At 37.1% G+C, this 20094-nt stretch overlaps 2 protein-coding genes across 2 annotated transcripts; one reads left to right on the top strand and one right to left on the bottom strand.

The window, feature by feature from the left end:
• The first annotated feature begins 608 nt into the window (after positions 1-608).
• Positions 609-1280, top strand: LOC149389624 (uncharacterized). The gene has a single exon (XM_089622682.1). It carries the CDS (start codon positions 609-611, stop codon positions 1278-1280), a length of 672 nt encoding a protein of 223 aa, XP_089478808.1.
• Positions 1281-15171: 13891 nt separating this feature from the next.
• On the bottom strand, positions 15172-16629 carry LOC149389623 (uncharacterized). Its single transcript, XM_089624535.1, has 7 exons — positions 16573-16629; positions 16420-16467; positions 16284-16330; positions 16144-16210; positions 16013-16056; positions 15871-15928; positions 15172-15222 (listed from the first exon to the last, which is right to left on the bottom strand). Exons 1-7 carry the CDS (start codon positions 16627-16629, stop codon positions 15172-15174), a joined length of 372 nt encoding a protein of 123 aa, XP_089480661.1.
• Between the last annotated feature and the right edge of the window lie 3465 nt (positions 16630-20094).

The following is a 20094-nucleotide window of genomic DNA, read 5'->3' as shown; positions in this document are numbered from 1 at the left end:
ATGTCAACTGTTGACATTATACATCAACAATATATGTCAACAGATGACATCAACTGTTGACATAAGATGTCAACAATTGATGTCAACTGTTGACATCTGACGAAACTTACGAACTTCGCTGAACAACTTCAAAAATTACCCAGAATCACGAAAATTTTATTTTTGCCTCAAATTTAAACATACCCAGAACAAACATACACAAAAAACGAAATAAATGGTAAGAAAAAACATTAAAACTAACCAAGTAGAGTCTTTGGCAAAGAGATTCACTGAAACTAACCAAGTAGAATCCGGGCAAGGAGAAAAGATTCGTGGAGAAGGAGAAGGGATTTGTGGAGAAGAAAAAGGGTTTCGTTCGCTGAAATGTTTGGGCAAGGATTTCAATCGTGGTTCAAAGAAGAAGAAGAGGTTTGATTTGGATGAGTTTGAGTGACGAGATTTTTGAGAGGTATCAGACGTTAAGGAGAGAGAGAATGAATTAAATGATAAAATGTAAAGAATAATTTTTTAAGGGTATTTAAGGTTTTACACATAGAGGCAAGTGGTATATTTGGCCAAAATTATTGTTTGGTGGATTATTGGAAATAGTTATTGAGTTGGTGGTAGTTATGACAATTCCTCAAGACTTATTCAAAAAGACGTGTTTTGGGCAGTTTCTGGACATGCCGTTGATAACAAAATCATCCAGAATAATAAGTCATTTGGTATTGAGATCTGGTTATTATGATGGGGCCGATCGATCTATCAAATCTCCGGTCATGGAGATTGGTGGAAGACCCCGCGAGTTCACCAAAGAGAACTTTTTCTTGATCACAGGGTTAAGATTCAGCGAAAACTACGCAGAGCAACCACATTACGCTAATGTAGTTAAGGGAGGGCTATACAATGTCACCTTCTGTAATGGTGCTCTTGGCCGGAAAAGGGCCAATATTGGTGCAGTCCTTGAGACTAGCCAGGAATGGCCAGATGAGAGGAGGGTGAGACTACTCCTCCTCCACTTTCTGTACAATGTTCTCTTGGCGGCCGAGAAGATCGTCAACCTCCCCTGTGATAGCTACATCAAGATGGTGGATGACCCGGTTGTTTTCAACAACTACCCATGGGGAAACGTCACTTGGGACTTCTTCCTAGATTCTATCAAGGGCGTTGTGAGCAAGACCAAGACCATCAAGGAGGGTAAGAACCCAAAACTCCACATGTCGGGTTTCGTGCTCCCACTCCAGATTTGGGGTTACGAGTGCATCCCACGATTCGTGGAGCTAGACTTCGCCTCGATCTAGTTGCCTTCGAACGCCGCTGATGAGGCATTGGGCTACTAAATCAGGGAAGGTCTTGGAGTCCCTACTACAAAAGATTCGATTCCAAGAGGTATGAATATGATTGATAAGAATATGTGCATTTAATTAAATTTTAATCTCTTACTTATAAGAACATGCACATTTAATTAACTTCGGACCTCTTCTAGATCGAATTCAAGCCGATCGGTGGTAAGGTCGAGTCTGCGACAACTGCGAGGACTGTTGTGAGGCCTTCTGAGAAAAGGGGGAAGAAGAAAAAAGAAGACATTGTTACCACATCATCATCAACTGAGGTAATGGTTTCTTAAGTAATTAGTTTCTTATAGTTTAAAGTAAATTCGTGACAGTAAAGTCACAAAATCAAGTAAATTCGTGGCATGTATGTCATGGAATCAATTATATTCGTGACATGTAAGTCACGAATTCAAATACTTTCGTGACGTAACAGTCACGAAATCAAGTATACTCGTGACATGAAAATCATGAAATCAAGTATGTTCGTGACATAAAGGTCCCGAAATCAAATATCTGTGGCAATAATAATGTCACGAAATCAAATAGTCAGTTGACATTTAGCTAAACTTGAAAAAAGTTTGTGAACTTTTGAGTCCAAGTATTTAGCTCAAGCTTTGTTCATTTGGATCCATGAGGTCACTGTCACAAATCACATCGAGTAGGAATAGTTAAACTAGAAGCTAATTCAAAACAAGAACGAGACAAGTTTTACGAAAATTGTCAAAAGGGTATTTTTGTCTTTTTGGACATAGGATGAAATGAATGTCAATAAATTTTTAGACAAGGTCATTTGATGACTTAAGACCACTCGGCCAAATTTGATTTAATTGGGCCTTGTGGATTAATTTCATTTCATAAGAATTTTATTGAAAATTCTTAATGGGCTTTTCTTATGTTGTCATGAACAAATGAAGAGGCTTCTAGAAGCTCCTTCTAGTCTTCTTGGCCGCCCATCACCCAAAGAGAGAGAGAATATTTTGTGCATAAATGTATGAAGATACTTGCCAAAAGAAAAAGAGGAAACAAATTTCCTCAAAGAGGAAAAGGGGAATTTGGCCAAATGGGTCAAGGGAGAAGCAAATAAAAGAGGAAACAAATCCAAGGAGTCATGGAGACTCTCTTGGCCGTGTGACTCATGAAGGAAAAGAGGGAATATTTGCTCATGAATATGTGATATTCTATAGAAGAGGAAACTACCTTATTGAAGGTGAGACCTCTCCTATAAATAGAGCCCTCATTCTTCACATTTCATTCATCCCAAGTTTTAGAGATTGAGAGCTTCTCTCTCTAGCTTGGCCGCCCCTCTCTCCTTCTCTCTCTAAGTTCATTTCGTTTTTGTTTTGGCACTGAGGTCCTCATTTGACCTAGCGTTTTTAGCTCTTCAACTTTGAGACTTGTTCTTGAGTCGTAGTGTTTAAAAGTGCCCACACACTAATTCCTAATTCTCTCGAGTGATTATAGTGATAGAAACCTTCGTGGTTGCTCGAGTTGGCGAGGAAAGAAGAGAGACGTGCTGCGAGGGAGACGAACATTTTCAACCTTCCGAAGGCTCATCAACGTTCAAGCTTCTAAAAGGTTTGTAAATTTATTATGCTCATAATAGTTTTTATTTACGTGTACTTGATCTTTGTCTAGGTTGGTAAAATTGTTTTACTTGTCAAAAGAAAATTTTTAAAATTTCACCGCTTACTCGAAGCGTTAAACTTTTTCTTAAACCCTAGATCAATTCCAACAGTAGGTACTTCAGAGTTTCGATTCCCGATTTCGCCGGCACACATTCCCAAGATTTACCAAACGCCATTGTGAACCATAGCCGCGCCGCTGTATCACACCGGAAGAACAAATGCCAAATAGATTATGTGTCTTGACCACAGACTCTGCAATTCACATCTAAGCCCTGAATACACACCGCTAACTTCTCAGCCGTCGGAATGTAATTCCTACCCAGCCTCCAAAGAAACAATCTATGACGTTCATGAAACCGAAGTCTCCATAGCTCATTCCACACATCATCACTTGGATCGAAGGCAGCTTTGTTAATTTCCCTGTATGCCGATTTTATGCCGAACTTACCTGCCTGGGATTTCGTCCTAATCCATTTATCTCTCAACGGAGCAGGTCTGACCCAAATTTTGGAGATCCTCTCCACATAATTCGCGCCACACGCTTCCTCGATCTTATTTGAGTCCCATACTCTAGAATTTGGCAGAAACAGCTCACTGACCTTGAGATTTCTCGCAGGCCCCGTAACCCCTTCCGACTCCACTCTCCCACATTCCAACTAGGAATCCATGAACACCCTCGTGTCTCTGCCATCCCCAATCAGCCTGAACGAATTTTCTTGAATCAAATCACGCTCCAAGAGAATATCTCTCCAACCCCGTGAAGCTGTCGTCTTTAGCTTGCTCTGAAAAAAAAAAGGAACCTCTTTGCAATACTTAGCTGTCAAAATCTTAACCCAGAATAGCTCAGGTTTAGAGGCAACACACCAGGCTAATTTTACCAAATAAGCCCGATTAAAATCATCCAAACATCTGAACTCGAGACCACCCTCCTTCTTTGGACGACACACCGTGTCCCAAGCCACTAAAGCCATGTATTTTTCCTTCGCAACATCCCCCGTCCACCAAAACTTTCGAGAATCCTTACCTATAGCTTGCCAAAACGTTTTTGGAAGTCTAAACGTAGCCATAGCATAGGAAGGAATAGCTTGAACCACCGACTTTATAAGCGTACCTCTTCCCGCCGTTGAAAGAGTCTTTGCCATCCAACCTTCTAGCCGAGAATGCACTATCTCTTTGAGGATTTTGAAACTTTTGGAGCGGTTCCGGTCCAAGAATAACGGGTTGCCCAAGTAGGTGATGTCCTCGTTGCACATCGTCATACCCAACATCGAGTTTAAGTACTCTCTCACCCAAGCCTTGCAATTCCTAGAGTAAAAAACCCCGGACTTTTGCACATTAATCTTTTGGCCCGACCACTTTTGTTACTCCTCGAGACACTTCATAATCGCCCTCACTTCATTCTCTTTGGCTTGACAAAAGAGTATGATATCATCCGCGATCATGAGGTGGGAGATACTTGGGACGTTTTTCCCAATGCTAATACCATGAAACTTCCCGAGCCCCTCTTCTTTCATAAGCATCCTACTCAAGACTTCGGACGCGATGATGAAAAGGTAAGGGGATAAACGATCCCCTTGTCTTAACCTCTAGTCGGCCAAAATCTCACATGAGGTGCACCATTAAGAAGCAAAGCCGCGGAAGCAGTAAAGATGCATTGCTCAATAAGCACGAGAACTTTCTCCGAAGCTCCCAAGCATTTCAAAACTTGGATGAAGAAACTCCATTCAAGCCGGTCGTAGGCTTTACTCATGTCGATCTTGATTCCCATCAAGCCCACCTTCCCTTTCTTCCGTTTCATAGCCATCAAGCCCACCTTCCCTTTCTCCCGAGCGAGAATCGTATTCTCCGCTATCCACCGCCTGGGAACAAAGGCCGATTGAAAAGGAGAAATCATTTTATCCAAAAAATTTCGAAGCCTTGCCGTTAAGATTTTGGTGATCACCTTGAAGCTAAAGTTACATAAGCTAATCGGTCTAAACTTCTCAAAGGAGTCCGCCCCTCCGGTCTTTGGAATTAATACGATATGAGCAAAGTTCATCTTCTTCAACAACTTCCCATTCCGGAAAAAATCTTGAACGAAGCCAATGAGATCCCTCCCCACAATATCCCAATATTTCTGGAAAAACACACCTTGAAGCTCATCCGAGCCGGGAGCCTTCAAGGGATGCATCGCCCACACCGTACTCTTCACCTCCTCACTCGTCGGAATTTCCTCCAACTCGCGGTTCTCCGCCTCCCTGAGAATAGGCTGAATAAGACCCTTCAAACCTTCAGGAAACTCCTGATGAGCCGTAGCAAAAAGTTCCTTGTACTTGTCGGTAAGAAAATTCCCAATCTCTTTACGATTGTCCAGCCACTCTTCCTCATCATTTTTTATGCCCCCAATATAGTTCCTTTTTCTTCGGATAAGCGCCGCGGCGTGGAAGTATTTCGTATTTGAGTCCCCCTCCTTGAGCCATACTTCCCGAGATTTTTGGCTCCACACCTTTTCCGTGATTTTCTTGAGGCCACTCAACTCCTCTTTCAAGGCCTCCTCTCCTTGGGTCAAGACCGACCTTGCACCCCGGCTTTGAATCTCCACGAGCTTCTTTTCACAAAACTCCGTCCGGGCTCTAGCATTGGCCCACTTTCTCCGTTGCCAAGTCTTGAGGGACTTCTCCACCGCCTCAATCCTATTCGCAAGTCTCCACGAACTCAACCCACGGATCCCACCTCTTCAAGCCGACTGCACCACCCCTCGACAATCCTCATCGTCCGCCCAAGCCGCGAAGAACCTAAATGGTTTAAATCCTTTCTCGTCGAACATAAAGCTATCCAAGAGAATCGGGGAGTGATCCGACCCCAAGATTGGAAAGTGCTTAACTCCAGCTTTACCGAATCTACGAAGCCAATTTGGACACGCAATGACTCGGTCCAAGCGTTCGAAGATCCTATCCTCTCCTAACTGGCCATTTGACCACGTGAAGGTGTCGCCACAAGCCCCCAAATCCACACCACCGGAATCTCGAAGGAAATCCCTCAAAATCTTGCAGGTATTCCAGGACACGGGGGCTCCCCCACTCTTTTCATCTTCAGAGAGAATTAAGTTCAAATCTCCCAGAAGAATCCAAGGCTTTTGGGATTTCCCAACCTCCAAAGTCATCTTGGCCCAAAACTCCGGTCTTTCATCTTTATACGGCGTTCCATACACTCCAAATAAATCCCAGTCCGCGTCACCCGTATCGCCATGAACTACCGCCCAAATATAATTCTTTGTAGCCTTCCAAATATCCAGCTTAAGACCTTTCCTCCACCAAATACACATCCCGCCACCGCTGCGCCTCCCCAAAATCCAAACCGCTCCCTTAATTGTTGCATCTTCCCGTAACCTATTTTAGTTTCCATAAGAACTATTATATCCGGCCGAACCTTCCCCACGAGACTCCAAATAGCCTCCAAAGCCGAGTCTCGATTGAGACCTCGTCAATTCCATGAGAGTACTAACATTGACGAGGTAGGGGGTTGTTAAGGCCCGCCTCCTCGGCCATGTTAGTTGATACAAAAGTGGGTCCATCCCCCACACTCTTCTCTAGAGTCTTCTCTGGTTTACTTCTTCCTTTCCCTGTGATTTTCCGGTGTGGCACCACCACCTTTCTACCTCTTCCCACGTCTGGCCCAGTGGACACACCTTCAGTGAAAACACTAGCCATATTGAGGGCCAGCTCTTTGACTCCAACCTCCTCACTGTTCGCCTTCCTTTGAACTACAGGAACCGCTATATTTCTCTTTGCCATCTTCATGATCCCGCTCGATCCTTCCTGTGGGTTTTTTTTCCTTTTCACTTTATGGCCTGGTGTGTCGCAAGCCTTTACTCCTTTTATCTTCTTTCTATCCCCATTGGTACCTTTAGAGCCCAGCCTACCAGCTTCTTTTTTTCCCAAGCCTATTTTGTATGCTGGAATGAAATCTCCAGATACCTCTGCTTTGTCCGGCCCAATAGGCACTTCCTCCAGCCCATCTGGCCCAATTGTCACTCTAGGCCATGAGGGTTTTTTCCCAGCAAAACCCATTTCGCACCCTTTTTCCAACCCCACCTCCTCTGACATTTTGTGCGCCACATTTCTTTCACCTGACGCACTCTGTGCGGATGTCCCTGCAACCTCATTGCTGTCATGCGTCACCTGCCTTGTCTGTGGTCCCAGAGTCTCCCAACGCTCCATGTCGCCCCTCCTCTTTTCCACTGTCAATGCCAAAGCTTTGTCGTTGTCCTCTACCTCCTCCAACGGCACCAAGCTTACACCTCCAGAGACTATGTTTCGAACTTCGAATCCCGGCGGCGCAGCTTCCGGCACGAACTTGCCCCATCCATCAATCAACTCCCTCTTCATTTTAACCGTGAAGTAGCCTCCATTGTCACGGTTTTCCAGCCATTCCACCGCAAAACGATGTTTCCCTCAACCGATCAGAAATTCCAGGTCGGTGTAGCACGAATGAATGGCCGACTCTGCGTGGTTCCACCCCCCATAAGCATGAACCTCCGGTGAGTGTACTGCCATGATTTTAACTCGGTCTTTTCTAGAGCAGTCTTCGTCCGCGTGACCCAAAAAACCACACTGAAAACACAGTTTCCCCAGTTTCTCGTACCTTCCCTGGATCCACAGTGGCAACATCTCATCTCTGTTAAGAAAAAAAGCCTGGAAAAACTATCTTCCTTACATCAACGTTGGCTTTGAACCTCATGTCATCCCATTCTCTACCCCCATAGCCAAGAAACCTACCGAACATAAAGGCTAGGCTCTCTGCACTAGCTTCGTTGAGAAATCCCGGGGGTAAACCCCTCAACCGAATCCAGAATGGAGAAAAGGAAAAATCCAGCTCATCTACAGTTTTCATAGCCGGCCATGCCACCATAACCATCAGAAAACCCTTGATCATCCACAGCCATCTGCCCAAAACTCTGTTTGCATCTTCTTGGCTCTCGAACTGAAACTGCATAATACCAGGCTTGATTTCTTTCACAAACCAGTTACGTTTACACCTCCATATACCAACGAACACCTCGAAAACCCGTTTCGCACCCCACCCCCAGTTCTTGGTCGAGATAATTTTCCCGGCCAAGAAAGAGGATTGGGCACATTTTCCTTTCTCATCTAGCTTTCGCGTAATGACTAGTTTTTTTGCAAGAAAGGATGCAGCTACGTTGACTTCATCTTCCCATTTCTCCTTAGTAGACATATTCGCCTTCAAACACCAAAAAAACAGAGCCTAATGGTTACCCTCCCAGTGAATCCCAAGCTCTCCAAAACTAACAACCTCACAACCCCTCGTGTTTCCCCACTATTGAAAAAACTACTAAAAAAAACATACTAAAAAGCATGAACCCAGAAACACCCAAATGAACAGCCGCACAAAACCAAGAGAGCAAGAAAGAACCCACCCAAAACTCAAAACCCTATGGAAAAACCCCAAAAGTACGGAGAGAAAAAACACCCACTACAAGACAAAAGTCTCACTTTACTACTCAACTCACGTAAATGGTAGTTATTATTGTTATTTATTTTTGTTCTGTAATTATATTGATAATTGGTATGGATACTGAAAAAAGAATTACTTATTAAATTGAAATGACATGTGACGCCGAGATTGACAAATCGAATGAATAAGAGAAAATAAAGGTTTTGTCTAATTATTCAGATTCGTGAGAGTTTCTGTTAGCAGGTCTATATTCCCCAAAGTGACTATGATAAAGATGGATAGAAATACTCGAAAGAATTAGATAATTGATTATACACTCACTACTACAAATTGGTTGCTGCAATATATTTCGCATTCGTATTTTACGAATAAGTTATTACTTGTTAAATAACTATCATTTAAATTTAAATGGGTTTGTAAAAGAGCAATTTAAATCAACCCACAAGATCCAAAAAGACTTGTGGTAGATGTGTATATAGAGGTACATGGGCCTTGGATTTGTTTAATCAAAGCCCAATAGAATTGGAGCTTTTCTCAATAAGAAATAAATATTATATATTAAATATGATCCGATTTGATTAGTATTTGATATACTAATTATTTATGAGAGTATCATGGAGATATTCTCTACTATTCTATTTATAGAATACCTTATTGTGAGAAATAAGTAATATATAAATTATGTTATTTATTGAGAGTATCATGGAGATATTCTCTATTATATTATTTATAAAATAATATCTCTTACAATGAGAAATCAATAATATATTAGTGATGTTATTTGTTGAGAATATCATGGAGATATTCTATATTAATCAATTACCCGATTAATATATTCTAATGTGATAAGTAGATAAATATCACATATCATCTGGATATTCTATTTATTAAAGTATCTAGAAGATATTTGGTTTTTTTTTTAATTTATAGAATAAATATCTCATATTAATTAGAATAAGATCAAAGGAAATCACGAAAGTACATATTCTATTTTAGGTAAGCTAGATAGTTATAAATAAGGGGTTTAGGCCGAGGCAAAAATGCCCAACTGCTCCATTCCACTCTTGGAATTTAGGCAGCCCCTCCCCTACTGGTGTGGACGTTTTTCCTCCCTCCCGGAGTTGGAAACTTCGTTCATACTATTTTCCAAAGAAAGAAAGAATTATTCTGACACCTCGTTGGAATAATAATTGAGAAAAGAGTGGGTCTACATTTTGGTCTGTGTCCTTTAGGATATTACATCTTAGAAGATTCTGGTATCAATCAATCGACGAGCAGCCGAGGAATCCAAGGCTTGAAGATCTGAAGATCAAAAGAGCAAGGAGCCGCCGTGGAGTCCAAGAAGCAAGGAGATCCAAAAGCTAGGAGTGTGAAGGATCTGTAGCTGAAACGAAAGGTATGTAATCCAAAATCCTCTTATGGTTTGTGTTGATCATGCTTGTCTAAATATTAAACATGTTGTTGTTGAATGATTTTAAGTGTCTTAGCAATTATTGTTATTAACGATTAGCGATTGTTCGCGTTTTCTTCTATTTCGCATGTGTAAACTTATTGTAAGGTTAAGAGATTGGCTACCCAATTAGAAGTATTGAAACAATTGTTCGTGTTCAATATATGGAAACCATAATTAACCATAGGGAAGTAATTTACCCATCGGATATCAAAATGAACTTTCATGTCCGATACCACCAACCCTTATTTCCCTACAATTGGTATCAGAGCGATCGTTCGTGGTTGATACCAACTTGTGACTTCCCAACAATTGGTAGCAAAACTAGAGTTATATTCTCGTAGCTTACCATATGATTCAAGAATCATAGTTTTCGATTTAAAACGTTTATCAAAATATAAGATATATGTTTGATTATTCGTCGGTTCAATGCTAAAATTATTCAAGAGCATGCTCGTAATATTTTGATTCGTTCTAAAAGCTAGATTCATTTGTTTGATAAAATATGAACTATGTTCATAATATTTTATAATTGTATATGAGAATATTTTATTTAGTTTGATCGTTTATTTATTAAAATATTTTATTGGATTTGTTTTATGGTTGTAAATCCTACTTTAAAGGGTAACATATATATTTGAATTGATATGTTGTAAATCCTCCTTTAAATAAAATCTTGTTTTTAAAATAAAAGATTTTGTTTTCTGAGATAAAATATTTAAGGTTTTAAAATAAAATATTTTTAAGGTTTTAAAATAAAAGATTCAAAGCATAAATTTATGTTTATAATTAATTCTTTTTTTATATGTTATAATCATATTTATAAGCTTTTATTTTGTTGATTTCCGGATTGCCTTTTAGGCCAATTAATATTGAAAAATGAGTATTTTTGAAAAGTGGCTATTTCAAAAATTATTTCTGTCAGCACTTTTTTTAAGTTTAAAAATGTTTTTCTTGATTGAAAGAGGGTTTAAGGTCGACAATTAAAAGGTGATGTGACGTGGATTCGGTCCATACCTCCCGCGGGCGGGCTTACGGGAATGTGGGCCCATTGGGCCCACTTCACATAGATTTAAAATTTAATTCTTTTTTTTATGAAATTTAATTTAATTTTTATGGCCAATGGTATTGAGCCTAACCCTTGGCGATAAATTGTATGTGCCCAATAGAATATGATGGAATTTATTCATTTTAAAATAAACTATACTTTTTTAAATTAAAATAAGGTCAACGAGTTGTGGGCGTAGACTTTATTCAAAGTTTATTTTATTTTCAAATGTATTTCAAAATAATAAATGATCATCCTTTATAACAGACCATAGCTTGATTATTATGTTTTTAATATTCTTGCGTTTGAATTGATTATGTTTGCCTTACTTGTTTTATGTAAACTTGAATTGTTTTCATGGTTTGTTATTACGTAAGGAATTTATTCATGTATAATATCTAATTAATTAGAAATAAGTTTTAATGATTAATGATTGAGTTTGGATAATCACGTCGTCCGACAGAGCTTCACGCCGGAAGAAGAGAGGCGATAATCACCCAATGGGAAAATCAAGACAAGTAAAAATGGTCGAGAGAAAGAAAGAGTGTGACTCCTCTTTTCATATTTGCTTTATTTTATTTACTTAATCACACAGCTGAGTAAAAAACAACACTTATAAAAAAAACGATAACAACACATGTTAGAAAAAACGACACATCTGAGAAAAAATACACAAAAACGACACATCTGAATAAAAACAACATTGCTGAGCAAAAAAACGACACATCTTTAAAAAAACGACATGTCTAACAAACGACACATCTGAGCAACAAAATGACACATCTTTGAAAAAAATCACACGATAAATCAGAATCCAACAATCAATTAGATCAAAAATTGGTAAGAATACTGGCAGAAGGAAGGACCCAAGCTCTCAAACATAAACAAAAATCAAAGTTGGAATATGAAGGTACTCAAAGAGATGAACGATTGCCTGTGTTTTGTTCATTGATGATATAGTCCAAACTATAAATTACCTAGGGTATTTATTATTGGCTTCTGCCGGTATTAATAAAATAGTCCCTGTTTCTTTTTAAAAAAATACCTATGGTATGCTATAACCAAACCGAGCTCTGTTGATTTCATCGATTAATTGCCTGTGTTTTATTCACTGATTATATATTCATTGCAAAAGAGCTATAGAACAATCGTTTTATCCGCGGGAAAGAGAATATCGATATTAAAAATACATAGCTCGATTAGCGGTCGGACGCAAATATCAAATAGAAAGAGAAACACACGTCGGAGAGAGAAAGAGGTGCTGAAGCCCTAGCCCTAATGAAATCAAATACATCAATATACTTCACAAATAAAATATTGCCAATTAAAACCCAATGGGAAAATCAAGACAAGGGAAGATGGTCGAGAGAAAAAAAGAGTGCGGCTCCTTTCTTCTTTTTTATTTTATTTTATTTATTTAATCACACAGCTGAGTAAAACACAACAGTTATAAAAAAAACGACAACAACACATCTTAGAAAAAACGACACGTCAAAAAACGACACATCTAAGAAAAAAGACACAAAAACAACACATCCGAATACAAACAACATTGTTGAGCAAAAAACGACACATCTTAAAAAAAAGACACGTCTAACAAACGACACATGTGAACAACAAAACGACAAATCTTTGAAAAAATCACAAAATAAATCACAATCCAACAATCAATTAGATCAGAAATTGGTAAGAATACTGTGAGAAGGAAGGACCAAAGCTCTCAAACGTAAACCGAAATCAAAGTTGGAATAAGACGGTAGTCAAAGAGATGAACAATTGCCTGTGTTTTGTTCATTGATGATATAGTCCAAACTATAAATTATCTAGGTTATTAATTATTGGCTTCTGCCAGTATTAATATAATAGTCCCTGTTTCTTTAAAAAAAATTAACTATGGTATGCTATAACCAAACCGAGGTCTGTTGATTTCATCGATTGCATGTGTTTTATTCACTGATTATATATTCATTGCAAAGGAGATTTAGAACAATCGTTTTATCCGCGGGAAAGAGAATATCGATATTGAAAATACATAGCTTGATAAGCGGTCGAACGCAAATATCAAATAGAAAGAGAAACACATGTCGGAGAGAGAGAAAGAAGTGCCGAAGCCCTAGCGCAAATGAAATCAAATACATCAATACACTTCACAAATAAAAATATTGCCAATCAAAACCCAACACGCAAATTCCAATCAAAAAGCTTTGAAATAACCAAAAATTATCTTCCGAGTCATCGTCTTCGTCATCATCCAGTCGTGCGGCTTTGAGTTTGGATAATCCCGTCGTCCGTCAGAGCTTCACGGCGGAAGAAGAGCGGCGATAAACACCCAATGGGAAAATCAAGACAACAGAAGATGGTCGAGAGAAAAAAAGAGTGTGGCTCCTTTCTTCTTTTTTAGCTGAGTAAAACACAGTACTTATATAAAAAAAAATGACAACAACACATCTTAGAAAAACGACACGTCAAAAAACGACACATGTGATAAAAAAAAAGACACAAAAACGACACATCCGAATACAAACAACACTGTTGAGCAAAAAACGACACATCTTTTTAAAAAAAGGACACGTCTAACAAATGACACATGTGAGCAACAAAACGTCACATCTTTGAAAAAATCACAAAATAAATCACAATCCAACAATCAATTAGATCAGAAATTGGTAAGAATACTGGGAGAACGAAGGACCAAAGCTCTCAAACGTAAACCGAAATCAAAGTTGGAATAAGACGGTAGTCAAAGAGATGAACAATTGCCTGTGTTTTGTTCATTGATGATATAGTCCAAACTATAAATTATCTAGGTTATTTATTATTGGCTTCTCCCAGTATTAATATAATAGTCCATGTTTCTTTAAAAAAAAAATTAACTATGGTATGCTATAACCAAACCGTGGTCTGTTGATTTCAACGATTGCATGTGTTTTATTCACTGATTATATATTCATTGCAAAGGAGCTATAGAACAATCGTTTTATCCTCGGAAAAGAGAATATCGATATTGAAAATACATAGCTCGAGTAGCGGTCGAACGCAAATGTCAAATAGAAAGAGAAACACACGTCGGAGAGAGAGAAGAGGTGCCGAAGCCCCAGCCCAAATGAAATCAAATACACTTCACAAATAAAATATTGCCAATCAAAACCCAACACACAAATTTCAATCGAAAAGCTTTGAAATAACAAAAAATTATCTTCCGACCGTCATCGTCTTCGTCGTCATCCAGTCGTGCGGCTTTGAGTTTGGATAATCTCGTCGTCCGTCAGAGCTTCACGTCGGAAGAAGAGCGGCGATAAACACCCAATGGGAAAATCAAGACAAGGGAAGATGGTCGAGAGAAAAAAAGAGTGTGGCTCCTTTCTTCTTTTTTACTTTATTTTATTTACTTAATCACACAGCTGAGTAAAACACAGCACTTATATAAAAAAAAAAAAATACAACACATCTTAGAAAAAACGACACGTCAAAAAATGACACATTTGAGAAAAAAGACACAAAAACGACACATCCGGATACAAACAACACTGTTGAGCAAAAAACGACACATCTTTAAAAAAAAGACACGTCTAACAAACGAGACATCTATTCACCAGAGTGAAATGCCATTAGAAATAAACATATTAGGTAAAAAAAATAAAAATAGAAGAGGTTCACATATAAATCAAAAGAACTTTTTTTTTGGTCTAATTGACATTATTAAACGAACCAACGATAAATAAGAAAATTTACATGAAGGTTATCGAACTACATGTAACCTGTCGAATAAATCAAATATCACATTTTATTTTAGATTTGAGATCCGTTCTAGCCGTTTCAACATTTTTTTTCTTCTTCATTAAAGTGGCTTGTAAATGAAAAGAAAGATAAAATAAAGTATCCGATCATCTGATACCATCCTATTTTCATAATCAATCATTAAACGGGAAATAAACAAGATTAAGTAGAAGAATAAACTGCTGATCCTTTGTAAGACCAAGCTATCAATTGCAAGTTCTCAACATTCATCTCATTTCCACAAGCTTCAAGAAACATAGCTAACGCTATCATAACTTACTTGTATTGAATTTGGACTGTCAAACAAAGTAAAGAACTAGAAGCACAAAAAGTCTTAACCATTTCTCATTCAACTATATCATCTTCAGCGGAAACCGTGCTTTGACAAGGGCCAAAAAGTTCATTTTTCTTTCGTCACTCTTAAGCAAAGTAGTGAGCTTAAAACTAGCCAATGGTTATGCAGTTCATATGCTAACATCTTAACAATCGAACCAAATAGCCATGTTACCAGACACGATTCTCGAGCACTGATGCGACGGTACCCTTCAGTGTCTCCTGCGAAGTACACTCACAAAATAAACTATATAATATATAGGGAAAATATCAAGACTATCCCTTGTGTTTAATTGAAATGCGATATTTATCCCCTCTATTTCTAGAAATATCAGACATATCCCTCCAGTTTAATATAAATGACAAATACATCCCCTAAAAAAATGTTATATTACAAATATCACCCTTTTCGTTTTTTTTTACAAAAAAATAATTTGAAATCCCCTAAATACCCTTAATGAAATAATTTTTTATCTTCTATTCTATATACAAAAAAATTAAATTAAAAAAATTTCTTTATAAAAAGTTAAGGTTTTTTTTTTTATAAAGAGAGATTTTGATTTTAAAAAAAAAAATAGTAAATAAATATTTATTCTATTAAGGGTATTTTGTGGAGTTCAAATTAGTTTTTGTAAAAAATAAACGAAAAGAGTGATATTTGTAATATAACATTTTTTTAGGGGATGTATATGTCATTTATATTAAACTGAAGGGATATGTCTGATATTTCTAGAAATAGAGGGGATAAATATCGCATTTCAATTAAACACAATGGATAGTCTTGATATTTTCCCTAATATATATAACAATAATAATAATAAAAAAAAACTTTAGCTATTTCATCACATTAATTGATGAAGAAAGTAGTACCGAAGAATGGTCTTTGAGGCCTAGAGAGAGGACCAAGTTCTTTGTGGCACCAGAGACACTGCAACGAGAACCAACAGATATATAGCCAACAAAAATGCTCTGATATGAAATCTTCAATCTCAAACTCAACGTGGTGGTTTACCTAATGTGCTCGATTAGCTGGCGACCACAAGCCAGAAGCATCGGCTGCCATAAAACAACAAGCAAAGCGTTGTTTTGTTTATATTCACAGTTTAAAATAAATAAATATATCATAAAAAATCAGTACAAAACCTCGTCTCGTTTTCCAAAAATAACAGACACATCGAACGTGGGCTGAGTCAACACTCCTTTGTCCTTCCTGGAATAAAAATATCAGCGTCCCTAAGACTAAAAACCCTGTTTCAGCATGTTTTGATGATCGAATTACAGACCTAGCGTATAGTATTGTGCCCATAGTCCCAACCTGAGTTGCAATAACCTGATAATAAAGGAATTTTGAGGAATTGAAATCAGTTAGCCGATTCACATGATTAAACTATCCATACCCAGATAAGATGAGCAAATTACCATATAATGATCATCGTAACTGCAAATTACAATATCTGTCTTGTTCCCCTACAAAGATCACAAATATATTTCACAGTCTCACAAAAAAAAAACACGTGTAATGAAACTATGAAAGGGATGGAATGATTAATTAAGGCACATAAGAAACTGTACCTTGATCTTCAAAGAGAGATTTTTGTGAGCCACCGGAAATGTGAGAGAGTTGTTCATAACTCCAACTATTAGTGTTATAGCCCAAACGTCTTAAAGAACACAAGAGACTAAAGTCACTAAACCAAAGATGACCTGTAAGGACTCAAATCAGTTTTTTCAGTTATATCATCTCACGAAATCAAAACAGAAGCTTCAGAGAAAGTGTGAAGATGTGCCCAAATTACCCTGATATGTCTTAGAATCAAGACTTGATATTTCTCTTCATTTTCATTGAAGCAGATTCTTATAACTGCCAAAATCACACAATAAATCACAATCCAACAATCAATTAGATCAGAAATTGGTAAAAATACTGGCAGAAGGAAGGACCAAAGCTCTCAAACATAAACAAAAATCAAAATTGGAATAAGATGGTCCACAAAGAGATGAACGATTGTTTGTGTTTTGTTCATTGATGATTTAGTCCAATTACCTAGGGTATTTATTATTATTGGCTTCGGCCAGTATTAATAAAATAGTCTCTGTTTCTTAAAAAACAAAGTACCTACGGTATGCTATAACCAAACCGAGCTCTGTCGATTTCATCAATTGCTTGTGTTTTATTCACTGATTATATATTCATTGCACAGGAGCTATAGAACAATAGTTTTATCCGCGGGACAGAGAATATCGATATTGAAAATACATAGCTGGATTAGCGGTCGAACGCAAATATCAAATAGAAAGAGAAACCCACGTCGGAGAGAGAGAAAGAGGTGCCGAAGCCCTAGCCCAAATGAAATCAAATACATCAATACACTTCACAAATATAATATTGCCAATTAAAACCCACACACAAATTCCAAAAATTACCTTCTGACCGTCATCGTCTTCGTCGTCGTCCAGTCGTGCGGCTTTGAGTTTGGATAATCCCGTCGTCCGTTAGAGCTTCACGGCGAAAGAAGAGCGGCGATTAACACCCAATGGGAAAATCAAGACAAGGGAAGATGGTCGAGAGAAAGAAAGAGTGTGGCTTCTCTTTTCTTTTTTACTTTATTTTATTTACTTAATCACACACCTGAGTTAAAAAAAACACATTAAAAAACGACACAGCTTATCAAGAAACGACACATCTTAGAAAAAACGACACGTAATGAAAACGACACATAACAAAAACGACACGTAAAGAAAACGACACATAACAAAAACGACACGTAAAGAAAACGACAGATAACAAAAACGACACGTAAATAAAACGACATATAAAGAAAACGACACGTAAAGAAAACGACACGTAACAAAAACAATACGTAAAGAAAACGACATGTGAAGAAAACGACACATAACAAAAACGACACATAACAAAAACGACACGTAAAGAAAACGACACATAACAAAAACGACAACACATCTTAATACAAACAACACAGCTGAGAAAAAAATGACACGTCTAACAAACGACACATTTAAGCAACAAAACGACACAATAAATCACAATCCAACAATCAATTCTTCTTCTCTCTTCTCTCGATTCCCAAATTCTGAAACAGATTTGTATCACAGCCAAAATTACACAGTAAAACACACGATTGGACGACGACGAAGACGATGACGGTCGGAAGGTAATTTTTGGTTTTTTCAAAGCTTTTCTATTGGAATTTGGGTGTTGGGTTTTAATTGGCAATATTTTATTTGTGAAGTGTATTGATGTATTTGATTTCATTTGGGCTATGGCTTCGGCACCTCTTTCTCTCTCTCCGACGTGTGTTTCTCTTTCTATTTGATATTTGCGTTCGACCGCTAATCGAGCTATGTATTTTCAATATCGATATTCTCTTTCCCGTGGATAAAACGATTGTTCTATAGATCCTTTGCAATGAATATATAATCAGTGAATAAAACACAGGCAATCGATGAAATCGACAGAGCTCGGTTTGGTTATAGCATACCATAGGTATTTTTTTAAAAAGAAATAGTGACTATTTTATTAATACTGGCAGAAGCCAATAATAATAAATACCCTAGGTAATTTATAGTCTGGACTATATCATCAATGAAAAAAACACAGACAATCGTTCATCTCTTTGAGGACCATCTTATTCCAACTTTGATTTTTGTTTACGTTTGAGAGCTTTGGTCCTTCCTTCTACCAGTATTTTTACCAATTTTTGATCTAATTGATTGTTGGATTCTGATTTATTGCGTGATTTTGGCAGTTATACGAATCTACTTCAATGAAAATGAAGAGAAATATCAAGTCTTGATTATGAGGCATATCAGGGTAATTTGGGAATATCTTCACACTTTCTCTGAAGCTTCTGTTTTGATTGCGTGAGTTGATATAACTGGAAAAACTGATTTGAGTCCTTACAGGTCATCTTTGGTTTAGTGACTTTAGTCTCTTGTATTATTTAAGACCTTTGGGCTATAACACTACTAGTGTACGGACGAGCTTTTGCGTCACTCGTATTTGGAGATTTGGAATTAATTAACGAGCTTTTCGTTGTTACAACTAAATTCTCGAGTGAACTATGGACCAATGAATTTATCGAATTAATTTTAAAATATATTAAGGTAAGGAGAAATCTCGGAATAAATAAAGGAATTATCGAGTTTATCTCGATTAATAAATTAATTCCGAGAAAATATTCCGGAAATTAATTTAAGAAATAAATTCTCAAAAATGAGAATTAATTCCGAGAAACCTTAAATATATTTTAATTAATCGAGAACGAACGAGAAAATTCTCAGTTCGAATCATATAATTATATTCCGTTCGGTTTTGGATTTAATTAAATAATTATATGAAAGGACGTGGTTGTAACAATTTTTAAGGGACCCATTTGAAAGAAAACAAGGAAAAGAGGTTGGTTTGTAATTAAAAGGATAAGGTTGAGCTTGCCACATCATCTATGACTAGAATCTTCTTCAAAGTGATATATATATATAAATATATATATATATATATATATATATATATATATATATAAATGCTAACCATCCCGAGTTTTTATTCGGGTTAATAGTACGACTTGATTATTATTATTTAAACTTTTTGTTTATTGAAAAAATATTAAAAGACAATAAATGTAAATTGAGATGTTCACCATTCTCGTTCCTTCTTCCCAATTTATTCTTTATTTATTTATTTATTTTTTTACAAACATCTCAATTTTTTCATTCTTAATGAACAAAACTCCACACAAAAATATTATTGTATCCCTTCGATTTCTTTTTTTGTTTACTTCCCAAAAAATACTCTGATTTTCATATTTAAAGTTTAAACAACCAACTAAACTTTTTGAAATGAATAACTTGTTATTCTGGCTAGTGATAGATTTTGGTTTGAATGATTTGTGCTAGTCTTATTTAGTCTAGTGGTTTTATGTTTTTTTTTTCTACTGTTTTTTTTTTCTCGCAGGTTTTAAGTTCTGCTTGTTTATTTTCCATCCAAAAATGGTGAATATAAATGGATGAAGAGAGAAAATTAATGAAGAAAAAAAAAGGCAGTACAAAAAGATGGGGATAACTAATGAAGAGAGA

The sequence above is a fragment of the Urtica dioica genome, chromosome 8 (genome assembly GCF_054948205.1).
Source record: "Urtica dioica subsp. dioica isolate 48M chromosome 8, U.dioica_male_clone48M_v1_H2, whole genome shotgun sequence".
Lineage (NCBI taxonomy): Eukaryota > Viridiplantae > Streptophyta > Magnoliopsida > Rosales > Urticaceae > Urtica > Urtica dioica.
Note: the sequence above shows the minus strand (reverse complement) of the source record. Positions and strands in the feature narration are given on the sequence as shown.

Coding starts and splice junctions, on each gene's coding strand:
- LOC149389624 (XM_089622682.1), top strand. CDS start 609: ATGACAATTCCTCAAGACTTATTCAAAAAGACGTGTTTTGGGCAGTTT.
- LOC149389623 (XM_089624535.1), bottom strand. CDS start 16,629: ATGAACAACTCTCTCACATTTCCGGTGGCTCACAAAAATCTCTCTTTG. Junction 16,057..16,143: donor TTTTTGGAAAACGAGACGAG/GTTTTGTACTGA, acceptor GTTTTATGGCAG/CCGATGCTTCTGGCTTGTGG. Junction 15,223..15,870: donor GCCTCAAAGACCATTCTTCG/GTACTACTTTCT, acceptor TGTACTTCGCAG/GAGACACTGAAGGGTACCGT.